This window comes from Manis javanica, chromosome 12, assembly GCF_040802235.1.
Source record: "Manis javanica isolate MJ-LG chromosome 12, MJ_LKY, whole genome shotgun sequence".
NCBI classification, from domain to species: domain Eukaryota; kingdom Metazoa; phylum Chordata; class Mammalia; order Pholidota; family Manidae; genus Manis; species Manis javanica.
In genome coordinates, this window is record NC_133167.1 from 44,472,971 (window position 1) to 44,496,390 (window position 23,420).

Below are 23,420 nucleotides of genomic sequence, written 5' to 3' on the forward strand. Positions count from 1 at the left end.
CTGGGGCTGGGTGTTCAGCAGTCCTGGGCTCCCTCTCCCTCCTGCTCTGACTCCTCTCCTCGCGCCGGGAGCTGGGGGGAGGGGCGCTCGGGACCCATTGGTGGGGGTTCATATCTTACCCCCTTTGCGAGGCGCTGGGTTTTTGCAGGTGTGGATATGGTCTGGATGTTGTCCAGTGTCCTCTGGTCTTTATTCTAGGAGGATTTGTCTTTGTTATATTTTCATAGATATATGTGGTTTTTGGAGGAGATTTCCACTGCTCTACTCACGCTGCCATCTTGGCTCCGCCTCCTCTATTGTTTGAGTTTTTAAATTTGCTATTAACATAATACATGGATTTAGTAAAACAACACAATAGAAAAAAGGCATACAATTTTTAAAAAAACTTCCTTACTAGTTTACTAGTATATCCTACCAGAAATATTCTATGCATTAAAAAATAGTGCATGTGTGTATATGCATCCTTTGTACTTTGTACATTGTAGTTTGGTTGTTTTTCTCTTATATTAAAGTTATATCTTGGGTGTATCTTAGAGATCCTGTCTTACCACAGGTGGATTTACAGCACTCATTTCCCCAAACTGTATTACATGACATTAGGTAAATATATCAAAATTTGTTGAACGATTCTGCTTTAATGGACTGAGTTCAGATAGGTTGGCCAGTTGTCCTGATTTGCCTGGAAGTAAGGAATTTATCAGGATGTGGGGCTTTTCATTGCAAAATCAGGATAGTCCCAGGCAAACTGGCATGATTGGTTGTTTTATATTTAGGTTGTTTATTCTTTTTGGTATTATAACCAATGCTTTAGTAAGCACTGCACTGTATATGCAATGAATGTGTACCTAAAATGCTTAGATTTATCTAACATTTTAAATAACTATTTTTTCTTTCTCTTTCTTTTTTTTCTTTACTAGGGCCAGACCAGTTATAACTGTAAATCCTCTTCTTGAAGTCTACCCAAGCATTTTAAATCAAGACAATAAAACTTGCCCATTGCCTGGGACAGATCTCAAAGTTTCCTGGTAAGGTATTTGTTTAATAATAGTTACTGTAATTATTGGTTCAATCATAAAAGCAATTGAAGATGAAGGAGGTGCTGAAGTATTGCTAAAACAGTTTCTGTGGGTGTAATCTACTTTCATGTCTGAGTTTGTAGTAATATTGTTCCAAAGGAGATATGTAGAAGACTCTACAAATAAACTGGTATAAATTAATTTTTAAAAATGATGCATACTCAAGAAATATATTCAAAAAGAAGAAAAACTAATAAGATCTCAGAACTCACTTATGTTTAATTATAAATAAGCCCATGAACATTTTAATTTTTAAGATATATGATCTTTTTCATATTTAGTATCTATGAACAGATATAGAAAAATTCTATTTTGTTCTTAATACTCTGGTCTTCTACTTATTCCTTTACTAGTTTCTAAAGAAAAATAAAAATGTTTTCTTGAGTTTAATGTCCAAATTCTTCTCTAGTCCATTGTTTCTCAGGTCTCCACTATTTATATGCTACTTTTTGCTATATTTTTAAAATGTTTTTATTATATGATTCTTGCTATATTTTCATTTTACCTATTTATATTTTTCTTAACATTTTTTCTTTAAATTGACATGTTTTACTTTAAAACATTTAAAAATAAAATGGAGATACCAGTATCTTTCTCATATATGTTAAAATAAGTGTAAGTTTAATAATGAAACATCTTAACTTATATACTGTTAAAATCACCATGAGTACCCCGCTTTGCAAAATACTGTTGGTGTTTGTCCTAACTAACACAGGAAAATCAGACAGAACATGGATAAAGGGTAGAATGACTGCAAGCTGGGAAAATTTACTCAAAAGAGTTAATGACAAATATTTTTTCTGAGTCTGTTTTTGAACTATATAGTTATAATTCAAAGTTTGAATTGTAGTTATTATAACATTTTTCAAAGTTTTATTTCTTTCATTGGATTACATTAAAAATTTAGTAACATTTGGTCTTCATTTTTGTTGATTGGCAAGAAAGTTGTTTTCAAGATTTTGGCTTTAAGTTTTACTGCCTTTCTTCCATTCACTCGCCCTACATATCCCTGTGAAGTTGTTGATAATATGGTTGTAATTATGCTAATAATTCAAGGGCTTTGAATACGCTAACTAGAGCAGTAGCTTCATATGTTTTTGACTATTGCACATAATAGGAAATACATTTTGCATCACTGTCCAGTAAACACATGTATGTAATTTAAAACTTTCATGAACTTTTACCCTTGATACTTAAGTCAATTTTTTAATTTATTTTTTTAAGATACTAGATACAACCCGTTAAACTGATTTCATGATCCATTAATAAATTGTGAGAATAGTGTCCTAGAGGGACTTGCTAATTAAAAGAAACTTTGGTGGGACATTTTTGGTAAATGAGACATTATTTTAAATCTGGTCTGTCATTTGTCTCATTAGGATTTGTCAACAGGTTCTATAAACTTGAGGTTAAGAAATCTTTTTCTTTTTTTTTTGCACATTAAAATACCATGAAAGGAAATGTGCTTATATTACTGAAGGATGAGTTAGCTTATTCATACAGTTTTCATGTTTCAACAACAGTCTGAAGACATGAAGAGAGATTTATAAAAGGCTTCACAATGTAAACTATGTCTTAGAAATGTGAGTTTTGATGGTAATATTTAAAAATATGCCTAAACTGCTTTATAGAATTTATATTTTTTCAATTTTTCTGCAGTTTTAATGTCAAATTCTGTTTAAAGGCAGATGGTAAAGGAGCACTTCCCACGAAACTTAGTAAGTGTTCTATGGAAAAATATTATTTTAATGATGCTGTATATACATCATATGAATTGTTATTATAGTTGTTTTTTATTAGGATGTTTATGCCTAAAGACATTTAAAATTGCAACATAATTACTTTGGCAACTCAAGCCAATAGTACATTTATTTATTGACATGGTAAACAAAATAATCCATTGAATGGTAAATATGGCCTTGAGAAAATTAAGCCGTGACCAATGTGAGATAAATGAACTCTAGGGGAAATGAGTAACATTGTAAATATGATCTACTGAAAAGTTTATATTTTATGTCCTGGAGAAACCCCCAGCAATCTTATGAGAAGAGCTGCTTTAGATATAATGAGAAGAAGAAAAGGTTTTAGCCACTAAATTTAAACCACGCAGCAAAGTTTTAACTTGACTCTTCCTTTCCAAAAACATTGTTTATGTGGTCCTGAGAGCAAGATAAAAGTTAAGTAATTGTTGCAAAGATATATCAGTATGTAACAAGTGCCGAGGAGTAATAACAAAGCAGAGGAAGAGTGCGGAGCGCTGAGTCTCCCGGGTGTGCGTCCTCAGAGCTCCCAGAGAGCAGCAGGCGAGGTGGCCCTGCAGGATAGCTTCTCCTTGAGGACCTGAAAGAGGTGAAGGAGCCAAGGGACATCTGGAGGAGTCAGACAGAGGAAATGGCGATTTCAAGAGGCCTGAGGCGGGAGCATGCTTTGTGTGTTCGAGAAACCGCAAGGAGGGCAGTGTGGGTGGGCAGAACAGAACTGGAAGCAAAGGAACCCTGGGTTTTCACCCACATTTGACATGAAGTTCAGTATCTAGAGAAACTTGGAAAGAGATTGTGGTTTTTAAAGATAGGCACTCATCTCTTTTGAAGAAACTGCTCAGAGAAGACCTGAATCTTAGAAGGAAGTTGTACTAACCACTGTGCTTCAAACCCCTGCTGCGCACTCATTTTAAGATGATTCATGCCCTGGTCAGCTGTATTTGGTCACTTGGTTCACAAGGACATGTTCATCTGACAGTCTGATGTGGTAGCTTCATTAGAAGTAGGAGTTGCAAGTGATACAAACTTCTTCATTCATCCTGGTGTTTCCTGGAATGGATGCATATTAGTAAATATTTCTTAATCACGATTATCAAGAGTCCTGCTTCTTAATGGTGGAAGCTTAATTCACATATATTTCATGTTCTGAACTTCCTCCTGTCAGCATAAATTAAAAAACAAAAATTTCCCTGCCCACTGATAGTTGTTTTACTACCATCATTATCTGTTCTCTGAATTAATATATGACATTACTTTGGAGATAGTTAATTATTTATTAATTATTAAATATTTGTTCAGAATTAGTATGTTTGGCCTCTCTACAGTGTATAGACATTTTTAATGAATTAGAAGCACATTACTTCTTAAGGACCAAATATCTCTCTTTACATGAAAACTCTCGCTGTCTAGGGCAGATAGGTGTCCATAAAGATGATGTTGGTTATAAATCCTTTGGTTTGTCTAGACTTCCAGGTGGAGCTTCTTTTGGATAAACTCAAGCAAAAAGGAGCAATTCGACGAGCACTATTTCTCCATAACAGGTCCCCGGGTCACTCCAAGAACATTACCATTTCAAGGGGGGGACAGATGCAGTGTGAGGAACTGATAGCATATCTCCGGGTAAGAGGTCTTTTCTGCTCCATTATCTTTTTATTTATTATTTTTTCTTTTCATCTAAATGATTTTCACTTTCTGTAAATTTTTTGGTGTTGAGTCAAAAAGAAAACAGAAAAGTGCACCTGACACAATTTGGCTTTTTAAAGTATCAAACCTGAGTAATGAATTTATACTCCTCGCAGACTGGATATTCCAAATGGCCTTTCAACAATAATGCTACTGAATAAATTATGACAAGTATATTTCTCAAATATTTCTGGACTCTCAAGACAGTACAAGAAATCTCCAGGGTCCAAAAAGAAGCAATCAAAATCAATTAAAAAAACTCTACTGGCAAAATTTGACTTGCGAGTTGTGTGCAAATGTGTGATACAGTGTTGCTGGGGAGAGGATGAGCAGCAATTGCAGATACCAGCACAGGGATTCAGACTTGCCTGGGGCCTTCCACAAACCAGTCTGACCTGAGCCTGCTGCATTCGGTCCAGACACTTGCATGAAGCTAAATTGTTACTATACAAAGTTGCACCCTAACTCCAGTAAGAGCAAATACAAAGCCTCTCTGCAGCAGTCTAGTATGGGATTATGGCACAGGTTAATTTCAATCAAATATGAACTCACTTAAAAAAAGCACTGAATGCCTAAGGAAACCAGCTATTAGAAGAAACAAATTTTAAACCAGCCAAGGCTTGGGATGTTGGAACTAGCAGTTACAAAATATAAATTTGTATAAAATGTTTAAAGAAAGAAATTTTTAAAGAGACAAGTAAAGGTTTAGGAAATGTAGCATAATTAACAAGCTTGATTTAACAGATTTATATAGATAGACCTCAGCACCCAGCAATTAGAGAATATAAAACTTGACCATGTAGGTCATAGAGGAAGTCTAATTAACAAATTTCAAAAAATTGGAATCATACGAAATAATTCTATTTGGTCATGGTGCAAATTTTAGAAACCAATGCATAAAGATGAACAAAGAATTGTGGCTTTAAATAACTTACGGATCAAAAAGAGATCATAATAGAAATTTTCTTAGAAGTGAATCATATTGAAAATCCTATATATCAAAATGTGTGGAATGTCACTAAAGCAGAATGTGAAGGTAAATAAATAGCCTTAAATGCTTTTCAATTTGAATAAAAGATTCAGAAAAAATGAAGAAAAAAGAACTCCACAAAATTAGGAATTGAAAAGGGACATAACTACAGGTAAAAGAGGGATTAAAATAATAGATTATGAATAACTGTACTAAAATAGAAAACTTAGACAAAAATAGAGAAATTCTTAGAAAAACATAACACAGACACCTCTTAAGAAGTAGAAAACCTGAATAAATCACTTAGCCATATACACCATTTATAACATTGAATTGACAGTCAAAAATCTTTTACACAAAAGAAGCACAAGACCAGGTGGCTAAATTTACAGGCGTCATCTACCAGACAATGAAGATCTACAACACATTCTAATCCTAAACTCTTTAAAAGAGTAGAAAAACAGAAAATACTTCCAATTTATTCTGTGAAGCTAGTATAATTAATACCCAGACTGGTCAAGGATATTGTATAAGGAAGGAGGATTTCATACCAGTTTTACATGAAGACACAGATGTAAAATTAATAAATCAAATACAAGCAAACTAAATCAGGTGTTAAAAAGATGAAGTAATCAGACCGACTTGCATTAATCCTAGGGTGGTTTAACACTAAAAATAGAGAAGTGTAACTTAACACAAGCATAGACTAAAGAAAAAAAACATGCCATCTTATTTAAGTCCAGGGAAAGCTTTTGATTAAATCAAATAACCGCCTGTGATTTAAACAAATAAGTATCTCAAGTTGTAACTGTGAAGAAATACCATCTTACATTCAATTGAAGTCTGCCAGTACCTGTTGATGGGTCAAGGTTGAATTAATGAGAGTTCTTACACATTGCTGATGGCAGTGTAAGTTGTTATGAAGACTTTGGAAAATAATATGGTCTTACAGAGCTGACAAATCTACTTACCACTATGGAGAAGAAGAATCATTATATATATATTTTTTGTAATAGCAAAAACAAAAAAAATGCTCTAAACCAAATAACCTTTGACAGGAGAATGGATAAATAAATTGTGGATTGGTTATATGGAAGACCACTCAACAGTAAAAATTAACTTTAGCTATGTGCAACAGCAAGGATGAATCCTAACAAGAGTGTTGAACAGAAAGCAAAGCACAGAAGAATACAAATGATCTCATTTTTAAATAAGAAAGGAAAAGCAAACTTTATAAAGAACATAGTGTTCAGGGACATATGCAGTATAATAAAACTACTGAAAGCTAGCCAGAGAATGGTGAACTTCAGATTCAGGATAGTGGCTACTTCTGGGAAGGAAGGGGTGGGGGTAGAAGGAGCATGTGGGGAGCTGGAACTGGAGAGATACTGGGGATGGGCTAGTTGTTACACTGGGCGTGTGGTCAAGTGCCTATTTTTTTAACATACCCTGTATATATTTGTGTGAATCAAATATTACATTTGAAACAAAAATTGATTAAGGGTTCTCACTGGATAGGATTTTTTTGGATCCTCTGTCATTCTCACATAAGTAGATTTTCAGAGTTGGGAGGATTGGATTAAGGGACGAATACTGCTGGCTTTGTATTGTGCACTCAGGGATTTCTCCAGATAGTTTGATATCATAGATTGATGTCATCATTAATTTGAGGCTTTTCCATTTCTAGGATGAGTCTGAATTTAGAGACAAACTCACTCCAATTACTATTTTTATGGAGTATCGGCTGGATTACAGAACAGCTGCTGATGCAACAGGCTTGCAACCCATTCTTAACCAGTTCACTCCTGCCAACATTAGTCGACAGGTACTGTGCTTTCTCAACTTATCACTCATTTTATACCTTAATTTTTTTTAAGGTCTTTCATTTCATATTTTTAAATGTCCTAAGGGGATTTCTTTTGTTATGTTGAGTTTTTAGTCAGGAGTCAGGGAAGGAAACTGAATTTTTCAGGTTAGAAATACTTAAAACTGCTGAGAACTTAATGATATGCAGAGAAAGACAGAGTCACATTTTATATGCATAAAACAGTAAAATAATTCATGTAATTCAAAACAGCAAAGTGCCAATGTATTTGCATAATATTTTAGTATTTTGCTGAACTTTTATATCAATGCTATCTTTAACTTAGATTTTAATTGTAAAAAATGGTATATGTGCACATGCATATATATGCATATATATAGTACATGAATCATTTTCATAAAACCAAATAAAACAGCATAACATTTCTTAAAGACTTGTAATATTTTTAGAAAATCCTATGTAAAACCCATGTATTCAAATAGTTATTGAATTTATTATTTCTTTTCTATTACATGTTCATATTTTTAAATTAATATTTCTGTTCTCATAGCATGCTTTACCCTCAATTTAGGTTGTTATTTCTTCTTGGTCTAACTTGCTAGATCTCATACACATTTTTTTTTGGAATTTGAAAAGACTGTGTATGACAGCAGCATAAGGTAAATTAAAATATACTTTAAAATCTTTTGTAATTTTTATATTTTAATAACTTATTTTATATTGTATTTTACACATGAATGGTCATAGTAAATGTGCCATTTTCTTCTATGCATTAGTATAGAGCATATAACCATAGTTCCATTAGTTCATATTCTTGGTATTTTTTATTTTTAGTGGATACAAATATTATGTTGATTAACATTTTAATAATGAACATTTGTGGCCCTTAAGGTCTGTCTTTTTTTAAAAAGTTATTTGTTACTTGTTCCTTTACATTGTATATTTTGATAGAGGTTTATGATTATTTCTCATTATAGTCATAGAATTTTTTAGAAATTGTTAGTGTTAACATTACTTTTGATTAACTTACTGAGACCACCATCTCTTTAATATGAACATGGATTTAAAGCCAACTAATCAAGTAGGTTAACTTTTGAAACCCCTTAGAGGGAAATAACTGTAATGATATTTGGCTTCCTTTCTTCTTCTCTTGTTCTTCATTAAGTCAAACCTTTTTTGTTTCCTTCGTGTCCTACATTTGTTTCAATAATGACATTATTTACTTTTAGGCATCTTTGCATCTTCATTCTTAGCTTTCTTTTGTACTTTCATTTCTATGTTAACAATCCTGCTCCATCATTCCTTCTAGTACTTTCTAAAATGGGTCCTTCATTTCACTGATCATATTACAAACTTTTTCACTGCCCTTTATTGAGTACTGCTGTCTAGTAGAAATATAACGTGAGCCACATTGGTAACTTTATATTTGTTAGTCAGCAACTTTTTTTTAAAAGATAGGAAGCAGGTGAAATTAATTTTAATGATACACCTATATTAGTTGCTAGAACTACTATCACAAAGTACCACAGAATGGGTGGCTTAAACAATAGAAATCTGTTTCTCACTGTCTAGAGGCTTGATGTCTTGAGATCAAGGTGTCAGCAATGGTGGTTTCTCCTGAAGCTCCTGCTTGGCTTGCAGCCACCTTCCCCTTTGTCTTCACGTGGTCTTCCGTCTATGTGTCTGTGGCCAGTGTCCTTATCAGCTCCAGGCATATTGCATTAGGGCCCAGCCTACTGATGTCATCTTAACTTAATTCCTCCTTAAAGACCATATCTCCCCATGAAATCACATGTGGACTTCAACATATGGATTTTGGGGGCACACAAATCAGTACATAACAATATCCAGTGTTATCATTTCAGCATGTATTCTATTTAAAAATTATTAGCAAAATTTTACATTCTATTTTTTACTGTCTTCACAATCTACAGTGTATGATATATTTATAGCATATCAATTCAGATGCTGAAGCTTCATCAGAATTTTTTTCTGTGTTTGGAATTCATATAATTTAAAATTGAAAAAGTAGATTCACATACACAAGTTGTTTAAACACACTAAAATTTTTCAATAACAAAATCAAGGATCAGTTTTTTGATTTAAATTAATTAAAGTTAAGTAAAATTTTAAAATCAGTTCCTCAGTCACACTGGGAACAAGTCAAGTGTTCAAAAGCCGCCTATGACGTCATAGTGGCTATTGGATTGGACAGGACAGCTCTAGAATTTCTCTTTCTGTACCTTAATCCTTTGGAGTTAGAAATTTAGTGCTTTCTGCAGAGTTCTTCCCACCCTCCATTTAGCATCCAAATATGTATTAAGTTTTCAGTCTGTACAAGATGTTAGGTGTGTAACTATAGATATTTGGCTCTCTGTCAATGAAAGACATTGCTGTGTGCTTTCCCACTTGTGGCACTCTCCTTCCTACAGTATATTTCAATACCTTGGTTCCACCAATCAATGCCAGCTAACTCCTTTTTTTTTTTTTTTGATGTAGAGTGGAAGTTAGCCAGATATCCCTTGATCAGAGTTTTATTAATATTTCAAACATACTTCTCATTCTAAACTTGAAATAATCGTCATTCTAACTGGAACTGTTAATACTTAACCATCTCACTAGTTAATTTATTATCTTTGAAATCCACTCTATATTCCTGAAGTAGTTTGACAGTGATCATGCCTCCAGAATCACCACAAAGTTCTTCTAAAGGTCCTGGGTTTTTTCACTCCCTGTTTGAAGTGCATGGCAACTGCTTATGTCTGGGTCATTGAATTAACTCATGTAATGTTGTTGGGTTTCATCCCAATTAAATTGATGGTTAAGATCTCTATCATATAATTTTATTCTAGGTAGCTGCATATCCCTTGTGACTTGGAAGCATACAGTCATCTTTTTTTGTTTTTAAAGGAAGCCTTTCATTGTTTGTGCCCTTCAAATCTCTTTTCTTTCTGTCTGTCTCTGGACTTGAAGTCTTTTGGATAGTAACAATAAGCAAACCAAGAATGGCTTCCTCTTTTTTTCTTAATTTTTTTATATGCCTTCTTTTGCATCTTGCCAACCTATTCTGCTGCCTCCCACTATTTCTTTCTCTCGGGTTTTACATACTGCTCCCACTGGCAGATTCTTACAGCCAGATCTAGAGCAGCAAAGTTCAGGTTCTTGCTTGTTTCATCTCTCCTTGATTGGCTAACTTTAGTGCTTCTAGTTCCTTTTCTTTCATTTCTTTCCGAATGGCCATGCATATGGCTGGACTCATTTTGTCCAGTTTCTGCTCCCTTTGGCCTGCCTTCCAAAATTGCTACTGTACATCCACATCTCCTTATTCTTTTACACTCTGCAGCTCTATTTCCGTGATGTTGGCAGAGGCATAGTCTGTAATGAGAAACTGTGAAAGAGAGTTTATTTTGTCCAAGGTCACACACCTTAGCTAGCTGCAGCAGATTCAAGCTGAACCTTCATTACTTGACTATTACTTTCCCTTCCAAACAGCACTTCAAAACAAACATAAAACTGGAATCATAACATAATTATATGTATGATATGGAAAACATAAAACTTCAAAATCATAACAGCTTAATTTGAGATAGAACTAAAAGGTTCCAATTAATTGTATTATATATATCCTGTGAATCTTTTTCTTCCTTTTCATTCTTGACTAGCTACACTGACCTGTTTAAAAATAAGCCGTCATGATCCCTTTTGCCTTCAAGTGTGAAAACAAGTTGATGAGTGTATATTGTATATAAATATAAGCATGTGTGTGTAAGTGTATGTTCATGTAGATTGATACACACTGCATGTGTGTCCTGTATTGGTATGTTTTCATGTAGGAAAAATAATTTTCTTTTCTAGGCTCATATTCTTCTTGACTGTGGTGAAGACAATGTCTGTAAACCCAAACTGGAAGTTTCTGTAGATAGGTAAGTTTTGCTCCAAACAATAAACAGTATAATAAATATAAGTGGACCAGAATATTTTTCTATTCAAAGTAATAGTATATTTTAATGGAATTAGTTGTATTGGAGGATAATGCATGATTTTTTACAATAAAATCATCATCATTGAGCTCTAAAAAAATGTGCAGTCTTTTCACTACTGGCCCATTAACTGACCAGTTTCTGCTTTGCATTAAATAGTGTCACAAAGTAATGTTACATTCTCCTAAAGATACTCCTCATTGTAAATATACTCCTAACTAAAGGAATATGATTGACTATTTTGTATTATATAAATTGTAAAGAATATGTGGAAATTAAGACATGATTAATTTGGCTTTTAGAAAAAAATTGGGATGCAAAGAGAGAGAAAATTCAGTGGTAGATATGAATGATATGCCAGATTTGTACCCACTATGCTCTTTCCAGTTTTCCATTGAGCTGTGAGGTGGTCTTAAAGTACCTTGAGACACTGTTGAACATGTTAGTGCTAAGTATTTCTTTTGTTTCTTTGAACAGTCATGCTCTCCCCATGCAGTCTTTCTTAACTGTCTAGATTTGTATTAACTTGCAGTGATCAAAAGAAGATCCATATTGGGGACGACAACCCTCTGACATTGATCGTTAAGGCTCAGAATCAAGGAGAAGGTGCCTATGAAGCAGAGCTCATTGTTTCCATCCCACCGCAGGCTGATTTCATTGGGGTTGTCCGCAACAGTGAAGTAAGCAAGCTGCCTCTTAAAAATCGAAATGCACTCATAGGTCTCCTTAACATTAATGTGTTACTCCCCTATTTAGTGTAGTATAAGCTTAGCGATTCTACCTAAGGTGAAATTGTTAGAAATAGAAAGCTTATTTTACGTGGTTCCTTTCAAGCCTTTGCATGATGCATCCATAGGACATCTTTAGAATTGCTAGCTAAGTGCCTGAAATAAGATGAGGTCAGATAGATAAAGTGTCTAAGCCTGTCAATCAAGTATTTTGTCAGAGGTAATATGATTATGTATCTAAGTCTTCCAGGGATCTTTCAGAAACATTTTTACATTTATATGTGGCAATTGAGCACAGTTCTGGCTTCTCCCATACCCCTGATTTACTTAAATAGATGTATATGCTTTGTAAACAAGAAACAAACATCCATGTGCATAGCATTGTCTAGGAATTTTATAGTTTTAGACTTCTGCTTTTTTTTTTGATCATTAATTTATTTTCCCCTAATTTCTATTTATTTGTCTTTCATAGGCCTTAGCAAGACTTTCCTGTGCATTTAAGACAGAAAACCAAACCTACCAGGTAGTATGTGACCTTGGAAACCCAATGAAGGCTGGAACTCAAGTAAGACATTTTAATTAAATAGATTTTTTTATCTTTTAAAGAAAATACCAAATTTTTCTATAGCTTTGTCCATAGTAATTTTTCTTATAAACACTTCAAAATAGTGTCTTTACATTGGTTTTGATTTACAGTATAACAATTAGTAGAGTTTTGCTTAGTTTTGACTAAGAAACTAAAATAATGAATTGTACTATTATACTGTATGCAGTAAGTGGCCTTTATACAGCCTTCAGTTTGGTAAATAGATGAGAATATGGATTCAGTGAAGGACTAAAATTGACTTTGATATTTTAAACTATGCTTGAATGAATCCTCAAAGCTACTCTGACAAATACCAGATTATTCGTAGGGGGGATAGAATTATACCATTAACTTGAAGTTGGAAGGTCATCCCAAATCAGATCAAAGAGCTCCTTAGCTGGATCAGGCTCCTCTTCAGGTGGTAGAGGAGGGAATCCAGGAGCTTGAGAGGAAGCCCACTCCCCAAATCCTCTGAAAAGTAGATAAGATATACCTTGTAGAATTCCTAGTTTTAAGGGGAAATAGCTATATATTTCATGTTACAATTTCAATAGAATTTTAACTTAATTGCACATAAATATTGGTAACTTGAACATCTGTGATATGGGGCTAATTCATATTTGCCCTCAACATCTCTCCTATTAGATTGTTAAAAGATACAAACTTGAAACCAGTAGTAGATAAGCCTAAGAGATCTAATGCATAGCATAGTGAATATACACACCAATGTTGTAATCATCTAATTGCTAAGTGACTAGATCTTTATTCCAACCACAAAAAAGAAATTGTAATTATGTGACACAGAGGTGCTATCACTACACTGGGAATCATATTACAGTTTATAAATAAATCAAATGAATACTTAGTACACCTTAATATGTAGTGTGATATGTCACATACTACAATTTTAAAAATCCCATATTTAAGTATATTTTCCATTAAAAGTAATTATTTTTAAATGCATGATCTCTTAGCGAAAAGTGCTTGGACAAAGTACCCTCCATTGAATTTTCCCACATGTGTTTAACATAATGTTTTATTAACAAATGAACATGCTTTTTATTTTCTCATGTTCTCTAGCTTTCTCATGCCCAGGACATTCATTATAGATGATTTCAGATTGTTTCAAGTGGCCAGCTCCAGGCTTTGTAAAGTGGGAGGCGGTTTGATGAGGTTCCTAAGAAGTAGCATTTTTGTGTGTCATTTATATGATCCCCGAGAAGCCTGCTTTCTCTTACCATGTAGCTCATCTGTTTTCTTTAAAATAATTATTTTCTTTAAAATAGTATGTTTTCCACCTGCAGGAGTTAGGATGATTGTTTTTGGTGGAGTTGTGAAAGCTGTGGAAAAAGTTGAGTTGTCGCCCTATTTATGTCTTTCTTAACGAAGTTTTCTCACTCTTGTAAATTACCCATTTCTTCCTTCCTGCTCCACAAGTCCGGTTGTTAGCTGTCACCCTACATAATTGTGCATAATTGCTGTACTTCCGTTGGACCAACAAATACTTACTTTTGCATCTTTTATAAAGTTAATATTATAAGGAGATAATTAGTATTTGAGGAGATATAATTATGATTAATAATTGTTAAGTAGCCTCCCTTATGGATTGGCCCAAGTATCTTAAAAGAGATTCAATAGAAAATCAGATTTAATTATCTTTGTTAGAAGTACTTTCAGTTTATTGTAAGCTCAGAAAAACCTTATTTTAGAATATTCTTTTATATTTGGAAATTGGATTTGAAATTTCACTAATTAGACATTGTTTTAACTAACATTGCCATATTTTCCTCTTCCTTCAGCTGTTAGCAGGTCTTCGCTTCAGTGTACACCAGCAGTCAGAGATGGATACCAAAGTGAAATTTGATTTACAAATCCAAAGGTATGGAAAACAAGTTTTTTTCAGTTCATAATAACTGTTGAGGAAATATAATTTGTTACAGATATATATTATGTAATATATTTTACATTAATATGGAATAGAATAGACTAAAATTTCAGCACTTGATTATGCCATTTAAAATCAGTATTTATAACATACAACGATTTTATTGTTGGTATTGAGTTTGTAGAACAAAACCAAAACTTAAGTAAAATAGTCATTATCTTGGAATTAAATGCTAATGAAAATAATTATTTTAATTTATAAGGTTTTCATTTCTTTATTGCTTTTAATTTGTTGTTTTATTTTCACTGCATTTGCCTCTGTATGATTTGAATGGTGATTATGCTCAATTCAGTTCTAAATGTATTTCTTTCTTTTTCAGCTCCAATCTTTTCGACAAAGTAAGCCCAGTTGTATCTTACAAAGTTGATCTTGCTGTTTTAGCTGCTGTTGAGATAAGAGGGTGAGTATGATTACCAAGGTGAGTATATCATCCTCATGATTTAAACTACTTTAAAAAGTAGTTTGAAAAGTAACTACTAGGACCTCTTAATTCTTTTGGATAGTAGGCACACCAAGTATAGCGATTTTACTAGTAGCTTATGTAGAAAGATAGGTCCTACATGAGTTCCAAAGCCCCAAATATTTATTTGGTAATCTGGAAATAGACATGGCAACAGCAGGCAGAAAATAAGTTTATTGAACTTTTATGCACATGGGCTTATCAGTTCACCTGCTAACACTAGATTCAAGAGTATTTTGTGTGTAGTGTGTATGTGTGTGTGCATGTACCTATACACATACATGTATAGTTTTTTTCCTTTTAATATGTGTTTTTCATTCTGATTTTACTCATTTAGATACAGGGAACTTTGAAAGTGAGCTGACAATATCATTTTGATATTCACAGTTGGTTTTCTTTGGTCATGTTTAGAGTCTCAAGTCCTGATCATATCTTTCTTCCGATTACAAATTGGGAGCACAAGGAGAACCCTGAGACTGAAGAAGATGTTGGGCCAGTTGTTCAGCACATCTATGAGGTTTGCAGTTGTTGGTTTTAACTTAAAACCTGGTAGGGAGCAAAGAGAGGAACAGAGGTCAAAAACAAGTCTAATTTGTATGTAACTTCTGCATAGTTTTACTTATGTACCAGAAAGTTCTTTAAACTTTTCCATATTCATAAATTGCCTTTTTTTTTTTTTTTAGAGAAGAAGCCCCAAGTGGCTAAGGAAAGCAGTTTTTACAAATCGTTCTTTAAAGTTGATCATTTCTACTTGAGTAAAAATCGTAGTCATTGATAATTTTCACATGGACATTTTGCAATTCTGACTAAAAGTTGACAATGCCTCTAGTAGATCATTAAAGACTTTATTTCTGTAGAAAGAAAACTTTCTATGTCATCTTCATCCAGAACTTTTTCATATTGTTCTCTTGTTTATATTTTCATCCTAATACATACTGCCTACACTAGAGGCAAATGTTTGATCTGTTTTTTGTAATAACAATCATGTTGTAACTTTGGAGTAACTATGGAAACTGCTGTTATTCAAATTCTGTACTAATGATTCCTAAAGTTGCTGAAAGGGGAGCAGTATAGAATAGATTTTCACCCAAAGTATGCACATTTTCTTTTCCTCATTAGCTAAGAAACAATGGTCCAAGTTCATTCAGCAAGGCAATGCTGAATCTTCAGTGGCCTTACAAATACAACAATAACACTCTGTTGTACATCCTTCAATATGATATTGATGGGCCGATGAACTGCACGTCAGATATGGAGATCAACCCTTTGAGAATTAAGGTAAGGTGATTAATAGCAGCTCTTCATATATTTTATTGCTTTTTTTCCTAAATCTATAAAAAATACATGAAATAAAACAACTATTTTAATACACAAACCCACTCTGCTGAAATATTTATAACCAGTGCACTAAAGACTAAGTTGTTTTTTTGTATAATGTATAAGCATCAATTCTGTGAAGTTCTAGTGAACCAACCATACGTTTATGTAGTGGTTAGTGAGCCTCAGGAGATATTTTTTTTTATTAAGGTATCATTAATATACAATCTTGTGAAGATTTCACATGACCAACATTGTGGTTTCAATACTCACCCATATTATCAAGTCCCTCCCCCACCCACCCACCCCATTGCAGTCACTGTCCATCAGCGTAGTAAGATGTTATAGAGTCACTACTTGTCTTTGGTTCCATCCTGTTGTGGTTTATGCACATGTAATACTGTATCAAGGGTGGGGCTTTTTTGTTGAAATTTTTGTCTTTGAGGCAAAATATAACATTTTGACTTACATAACCTAGAAAAATGTCATTTTATGGAATTGTATATACTTTTGGACATGCTCGTCTTCATCCTAACACATATATTTGGATACAAAGCTATTGTACAATTTGTATTAATGAAAATTAGGAAAACAAAAAAGATATACTATGACAGTTACTACAGCACTATGAAATTTCAGGCTGTTCCTGTGTGTTTTGTCAGTTTCCGTTGTAGTTATGCAAAGGGAGAAAATCATGGCTAGTCAGAGATAATATTTTTCTGCATATTAAGGACTCTAATCTCTATTTTCTGTGCTTAACTTTTCACCATGTATTATTTTTTCTGTGAATTTTCCATTGTGCCAAATTTTCAGTTACTGTGTTTTAATCACGTGTAACAGTTTATGCCAGAATGTCAGTGTAAAATGTTTTCTATCATTGTTTACCACTGTTTATCCATATAATCCTAGATCTCGAATTTGCAAACAACTGAGAAGAATGACACAATTGCTGGACAAGGTGACCGGAACCATCTCATCACCAAGCGGGATCTCACCCTCAGTGAAGGAGGTATTCACACTTTGGTAAGTGCCATTTCAACAAGCACTTTAAACATTTAAAAATATGTGATTTTAGAACTGATGCCAAAGAACATTTCAAAAATAACAACAGCTGTGCTTGAGAGAACTACATGTATTTTTATACCATTCACTCCTCTTTCCTTGTTCTTAGGTCATTTGAAAAAAATCTGGTGTTAATCTGATTATCTTTGTAGATTGCTAATAAAAATATTTAATGCTCCAACTTACTTTACTGACTGCTCCTTTAATTGACCTCTTTCTTGGCCTCAACCTAACCTAATCTTTGAGGCTTTAGTGCAATACTGCAGGAAAAACTCAGAAAGCCTCAACAAAAATGTATCACAAGAATAATTAGCATTACAATTAACCTTCTTTGAGTCAGCTTATATAATGACCATAATGTTATAAAGGGGCTTATTTAAATGTTTGAAATTTAATAGACCTGCAAATTATCAACTAGCAGAGACCCTGGTTTAGTGTTTATGTTCATTAGTCACCAATTACTTTCACATTTTTCATCAAAAGTGTGAATTTCACCAAATTCCGTGGCTCTTCTTAGTATCGTCCACTGCAACTGATCAGTGATTTTTGGCACAATTAAACACTTTATCCTCTGTGAAACACTCACCATTCACTTCTAGGACACGACTCTTTTGGTTCTCATGCTACCACAAATGGCTACTTCTTCATAATCTCCATTTCCAGACCTTTAATCTCTTACAGAGTATTCCAGGACTCAGATCTCAGATTTCTTGTCTGCTCCATCGGCATTCATTCACTAGATTTGTGCTGTCCAATATTGTAGACACCAGCTGCCTTTTAAGTATTCAGTTGTGCCATGTGGCTAGTGGCTGCTGCTTTGGGAAGTGTAGGTACTGATGATTTCTATCATTGTTGAAAGTTCTATCAGACAGTTCTGTGCTAGATTATTGTACTCACTCTCATGACTGTAAATATCATCTCTGGATGACTTTGATTTATATTTCCAACCTGATCCAGACTCCATTATGCAACTGCCTACTAGAACTCCTCTTAAATATTTAATAGGAGTCTTAAACGTAATTATAAGAACATTCCCGAGTTTTTCCAACTCTGTTCTTTTTACAGTGTTCCAGTTTTAGTAAATGTCAGCTCTGTTCTCTGTCCAAAACCCAGGCATCATGCTTAACTACTGTCTCTCAAGCCTCACATCCTATATGTCAGCAAGTTCTACTTTCAAAACCCCCAGAATCCAGCCCCTTCTCACCAGCTATACCACTGCCACACCCTAACCCAGCCCACCTTCCTCTCTCACCTGGACTATTGCCAAACCTCGAGTTGGACTCCATATTTTCGCCCTTTTCCCCACTGCAGTTTATATGCCTCACAGAAGCTATCATGATCCTTTTCAATATAGATCAGGTCGGTCAGTCTGGTGCCCTCCCATCTAACTCGGAGAGAAAGCCAGAGTCAGCCTAATATCAGTAAAGCCTAACAAGATCTAGGCCCTGCTACCTGCATTTCCTTTCCTTACCCTACTCCTCCCATTTTGGCCACCTTTCTTTTCACTGAACAGACATTCCCAAGCATGTTTCTACTTTCAGGCTTTGAAAATTGCTCTTCTGTCTACCTGGAATCCTGTTTGTCCAGATAATTCCATAGTTTATTTTCCCATCTTCTGCTGTCTTTAAATGTCAGATTATGATAGGGCTTCCCTGACCAACCCATGTGGAATAGAAATTTCTTTTAACCCCTATCTTACTTTTGATTCTGAACTCTCTACCAGCCTACATTTTTTTAGGAAAATGAGAGTAAACTTGTATAACATAAAATTCAACCATTCTTACCATTGTATAGCATACAATTTAGTGATTTTTATTATATATTCACACAATTATGTAATCACCAGCGTTATCTAATTCCAAAATACTTTCATCACTTCAAGAAGAAACGCTGTATCAGTTAAGCAGTTGTTACCCTCTCTCCTACCATCAGCCCCTTGCAACCACTGATCTATTTTGTGTCTCTAAGGATTTGTCTGTTCTGAGCATTTCCTATAAATGAACTCATACAATATGTGGCCTTTTGCATTTGGCTTCTTTGACTTAGCATAATGTTTTTTGGTTTTTTTTTGAGAGGGCCTCTCTCATATTTATTGATCAAATGGTTGTTAACAACAATAAAATTCAGTATAGGGGGGTCAATGCTCAATGTACAATCATTAATCCATCTCAAGCCTAATTCTCGTCAGTCTCCAATCTTCTGAAGCATAACGAACAAGTTCTTATATGGTGAATGAATTCTTACATAGTGAATAAACTCTTTCATGGTGAACAGTACAAGGGCAGTCATCACAGAAACTTTCGGTTCTGATCACGCATTATGAACTATAAACAATCAGGTCAAATATGAATATTCGTTTGATTTTTGTACTTGATTTATATGTTGATCCCACATTTCTCCCTTTATTATTATTATTATTTTTATTTTTAATAAAATGCTGAAGTGATAGGTAGATGCAAGATAAAGGTAGAAAACATAGTTTAGTGCTGTAAGAGGGCAAATGTAGATGATCAGATGATCAGGTGTGTGCCTATGGACTAAGTATTAATCCAAGCTAGACAAGGGCAGCAAAACATCCACGGATGCAGATTTCTCTCAAAGCAGGGGGAGTGAGGTTCTGAGCCTCACCTCTGTTGATCCCCAAATTCTCACCTGATGGCCCCCCTGCGACTGTGCCTGTCTTAGGTTGTTCCTCCCTTGAGGAATCTTACCCGTCTCTGGCTAACCAGTCATCTTCCGGTGCCATACAGGGAAATGTAAAGTTGGTAAGTGAGAAAGAAGCCATATTGTTTGAAAAGGTTAGCTTTTTTACTTCTTTGTAGATTTATGCCCTGTGGATTCTATGCCCAGCACTTGTCTCGAGGTATCTTTACCACCTGGAGGAATTATGATACTTGGTAAATTCGATATGAGGCACGAATTCTATTTAAGGGTTGTAATTAGGAAGGAAGAAGAAAAGCTATAGAGGTAGCATATGGAAGAAAACATGGGAGGATTGATTATTTCTTTGACATATCTTCTTGTAGAGTACCTTAAGTATGTATAGGTTTTAAACTACTAACTAATTTGCACACACATATTAACATAATAGGAATACGGTGACATAAACAAAGCAAATCTATAATTACCATCCATCTCCAGTGAAGCCAAGAAAACCATTTAGGCACCCTAGGCATTTGTGAAAATTTGTCTATGATATGATGGATATTGTCCAACTGTACTTGAACAGTCTGAGAGAAATCAGACAAATAAAAGCAGCCCATTTCTGGGATCTGTTCACATCCCATATGTTCTTTTAACCGTAGATAGTCTATAGTCATGAGATTTTGGAGTGCTACAACTTGCACCCCTCCCAACTCCTGGTTGAGTTCCAACAGTACAGATCCGGTCAAATTCGTTGTCTCACTGTATGCACATGCCAGCCTAGACATCTCCCTCCTCATTCCTATGGCAAGTCCAGGAGACGGTGGGCTGGATGCAGCCACAACCGCAGCATCGTCCAGATCCCTGTGGAGGCTTTTTGATGATCATCCCCTGGCACAAGTCTTCCAGAGAGTTAGCATAATGTTTTAAGGTTCACCCTGTTACAACAAATTAGTACTTTGGCAACATTAGTACAGATTAGTACCTCAATCATTTTTTATAGCTGAATGATACTCCATTCCATGGATATACCACATTTTGTTTATTCATTCATCAGTAGATGAATATTTGAGTTGTTTCCACTTTTTGTCTATTCCTAATAGTGTCACTGTGAACATTCATGTACAAGTTTTTGTGTGAACATATGTTTTCAGTTTTCTTGGGAATAAACCTGGGAATACACTTGCTGGGTCATATGCAAACTCTCTTTAACTTTTGAGGAACTGTCAAACTGTTTTCCAAAGAGGTTACACCATTTCACATTCCCAACCAGCAGTGTATGAGGTTCCAGGTTCTTCACATCCTTGTTGTTTTTAACTATTGCCTTTAAAAAAATTTTTTTCTTACAGTTACCCTTGTCAGTGTAAAATGCTATCTCATTGTAGTTTTATTTCTATTTTCCTATTCACTAATGATGTTGAGCATCTTCGTTTATATACATGTATTTTTAAGAAATGTCAGTTCAAATCCTTTTCCCATTTTCAAAATGGGCTGTTTGCCTTTTGATGTTGAGTCATAAAAAATTTTTTATACATTCTGGATACCACCCTTTTGAGAGCTGTTATTGCATACTTTCTCTCATTCTATAAGTGATAGCATCTTTTTACTTGGTAACATCCTTTGATGAAAAAACTTTAGAAATTCAAAGAAGTACAACTTTCTTTTCTCAAGTCTATATCTTTTGTTGATTATACTTTTGTTGTCATATTTAAGATACAATTGTCTAGCCCCAGGTTTTGGAGGTGTACACCTAAGTTTTCTGGTTTTCTAAGTTTTATACTTTTAGCTCTTATATTTATATCTCTGATCCATATTGAGTTAATTTTTATATATGGTGTGAAGTAGTGGCCCAGATTCATTCTTTTGCATGTGGCTATCCAGTTGTCCAAGCATCATTTGGCCTTAAATGATCTTGGCATTCTTTTTGAAAATGAGTTGACCATAAATGTATGGGTTTATTTCCGGATTCTCAGTTCTATTCCATTGATCTGTGTATGTATCCTTATTGCCAGTACCAAATTGTTTTGATTATTGTACCTCTGCAGTAAGTTTTGAACTTGGGACATGTGAACCCTCAAACATTTTTTTATTTTTCAGGTTTGTTTTGGCTATTTGGGATCCATTGTAATTCTGTATGAATTTTAGTATCAGGTTGTCCATTTCTACAACTATAGCAAGTTAGAATTTTGAGTAGCAGTTTTATTGAATCTTTCAATTTGGGAGTATTACCATCTTAGTACTAAGTCTTTCAGTCCTAAACATGAGATATCTATTTATTTAGGTCTTAATTTCTTTTCAAAAATATTTTGTAGTTCTCAGTGTACAAGTCTTACACATTCTTGGTTAGATTACTTGCACATACTTTATTCTTTTTGGATGCTATTTTAAATAAAATTATTTTCTTAATTTTATTTTCATATTTTTCATTACCAATGTATAGAAATACTACTCATATTTGTATATTGATCTTATATTCTGTACCTTTTCTATATCTGCTTATTAGCTCTAATGGTTTTATTGTGGATTCTTCAGTGTTTTCTATATATATATAAGATCCTGTCATCTGTGAATAGTAATAGTTTTACTACTTCCTTTCCAATCTAGATACCTTTTATTTAATCTTTTTCTTTCTTAATTCCACTGGCTAGAACCTTCTGAACAATGTTGATAGAAGTGTTGTGAGTAAGCATCATTGTCTTGTTCTGCTCTTAGGGGGAAAGCATCCATTCATTCACCATTAAGGATGATATTAGCTGCAGGTTTTTCATAGATGCCCCTTACCATGTCAAGGAAGCTCGCTTCTGTTTCTCATCATCAACTGGAAGTGCCATTTACTTGATAGCATTGTTGTGACTATGCATGTGACACTTCTAATGTGGTTTGACCCACACATGGAAGGTGGTGGATATTGGTTACCTTTGCCTGACTGCCTTCAAGTTTGCTGATAAAAACACTAATGCGACAAAGACCATGAGCACACCACTTAATTTCTAAAGGTCTGGCTTGGAATAACTGTTAAAGATTCACTGTTTCTTTTTTCCACAGGCACATTGTGATCTGATTTTTATGTCTTACTAAAAATTAATCATGCTCTGGGTTTGCCTGAATAATGTTGAGTTCTAGGCATAAAAATAAATCTTTTAATAATAATAATAAAGGGAGAAATATGGGATCCACATATAAATCAAGTATAAAAATCAAACAAATATTCATATTTGACCTGATTGTTTATAGTTCATAATGCGTGATCAAAACCGAAAGTTTCTGTGATGAATGCCCTTGTACTGTTTACCATGTAAGAACTTATTCACTATGTAAGAATTTGTTCACCATGTAAGAACTTGTTCGTTATGCTTCAGAAGATTGGAGACTGACGAGAATTAGG

The 23,420-nt window shown here is 34.2% G+C and overlaps 1 protein-coding gene across 4 annotated transcripts in view; it reads left to right on the plus strand.

Annotated features, from left to right (window-relative positions):
* ITGAV (integrin subunit alpha V) overlaps positions 1 to 23,420 on the plus strand; it is a 104,690-nt gene that overhangs the window by 76,008 nt on the left and 5,262 nt on the right. For all 4 annotated transcript variants that reach the window (XM_037000245.2, XM_037000244.2, XM_037000243.2 and 1 more), the window contains 12 exons: positions 918 to 1,025; positions 2,736 to 2,794; positions 4,302 to 4,456; positions 7,177 to 7,314; positions 11,170 to 11,237; positions 11,827 to 11,974; positions 12,495 to 12,587; positions 14,408 to 14,487; positions 14,873 to 14,953; positions 15,425 to 15,530; positions 16,133 to 16,291; positions 17,240 to 17,353. In XM_037000245.2, the coding sequence (XP_036856140.1) occupies positions 918 to 1,025; positions 2,736 to 2,794; positions 4,302 to 4,456; positions 7,177 to 7,314; positions 11,170 to 11,237; positions 11,827 to 11,974; positions 12,495 to 12,587; positions 14,408 to 14,487; positions 14,873 to 14,953; positions 15,425 to 15,530; positions 16,133 to 16,291; positions 17,240 to 17,353 (1,309 nt within the window). The remainder of the gene's footprint in view (positions 1 to 917; positions 1,026 to 2,735; positions 2,795 to 4,301; positions 4,457 to 7,176; positions 7,315 to 11,169; positions 11,238 to 11,826; positions 11,975 to 12,494; positions 12,588 to 14,407; positions 14,488 to 14,872; positions 14,954 to 15,424; positions 15,531 to 16,132; positions 16,292 to 17,239; positions 17,354 to 23,420) is intronic.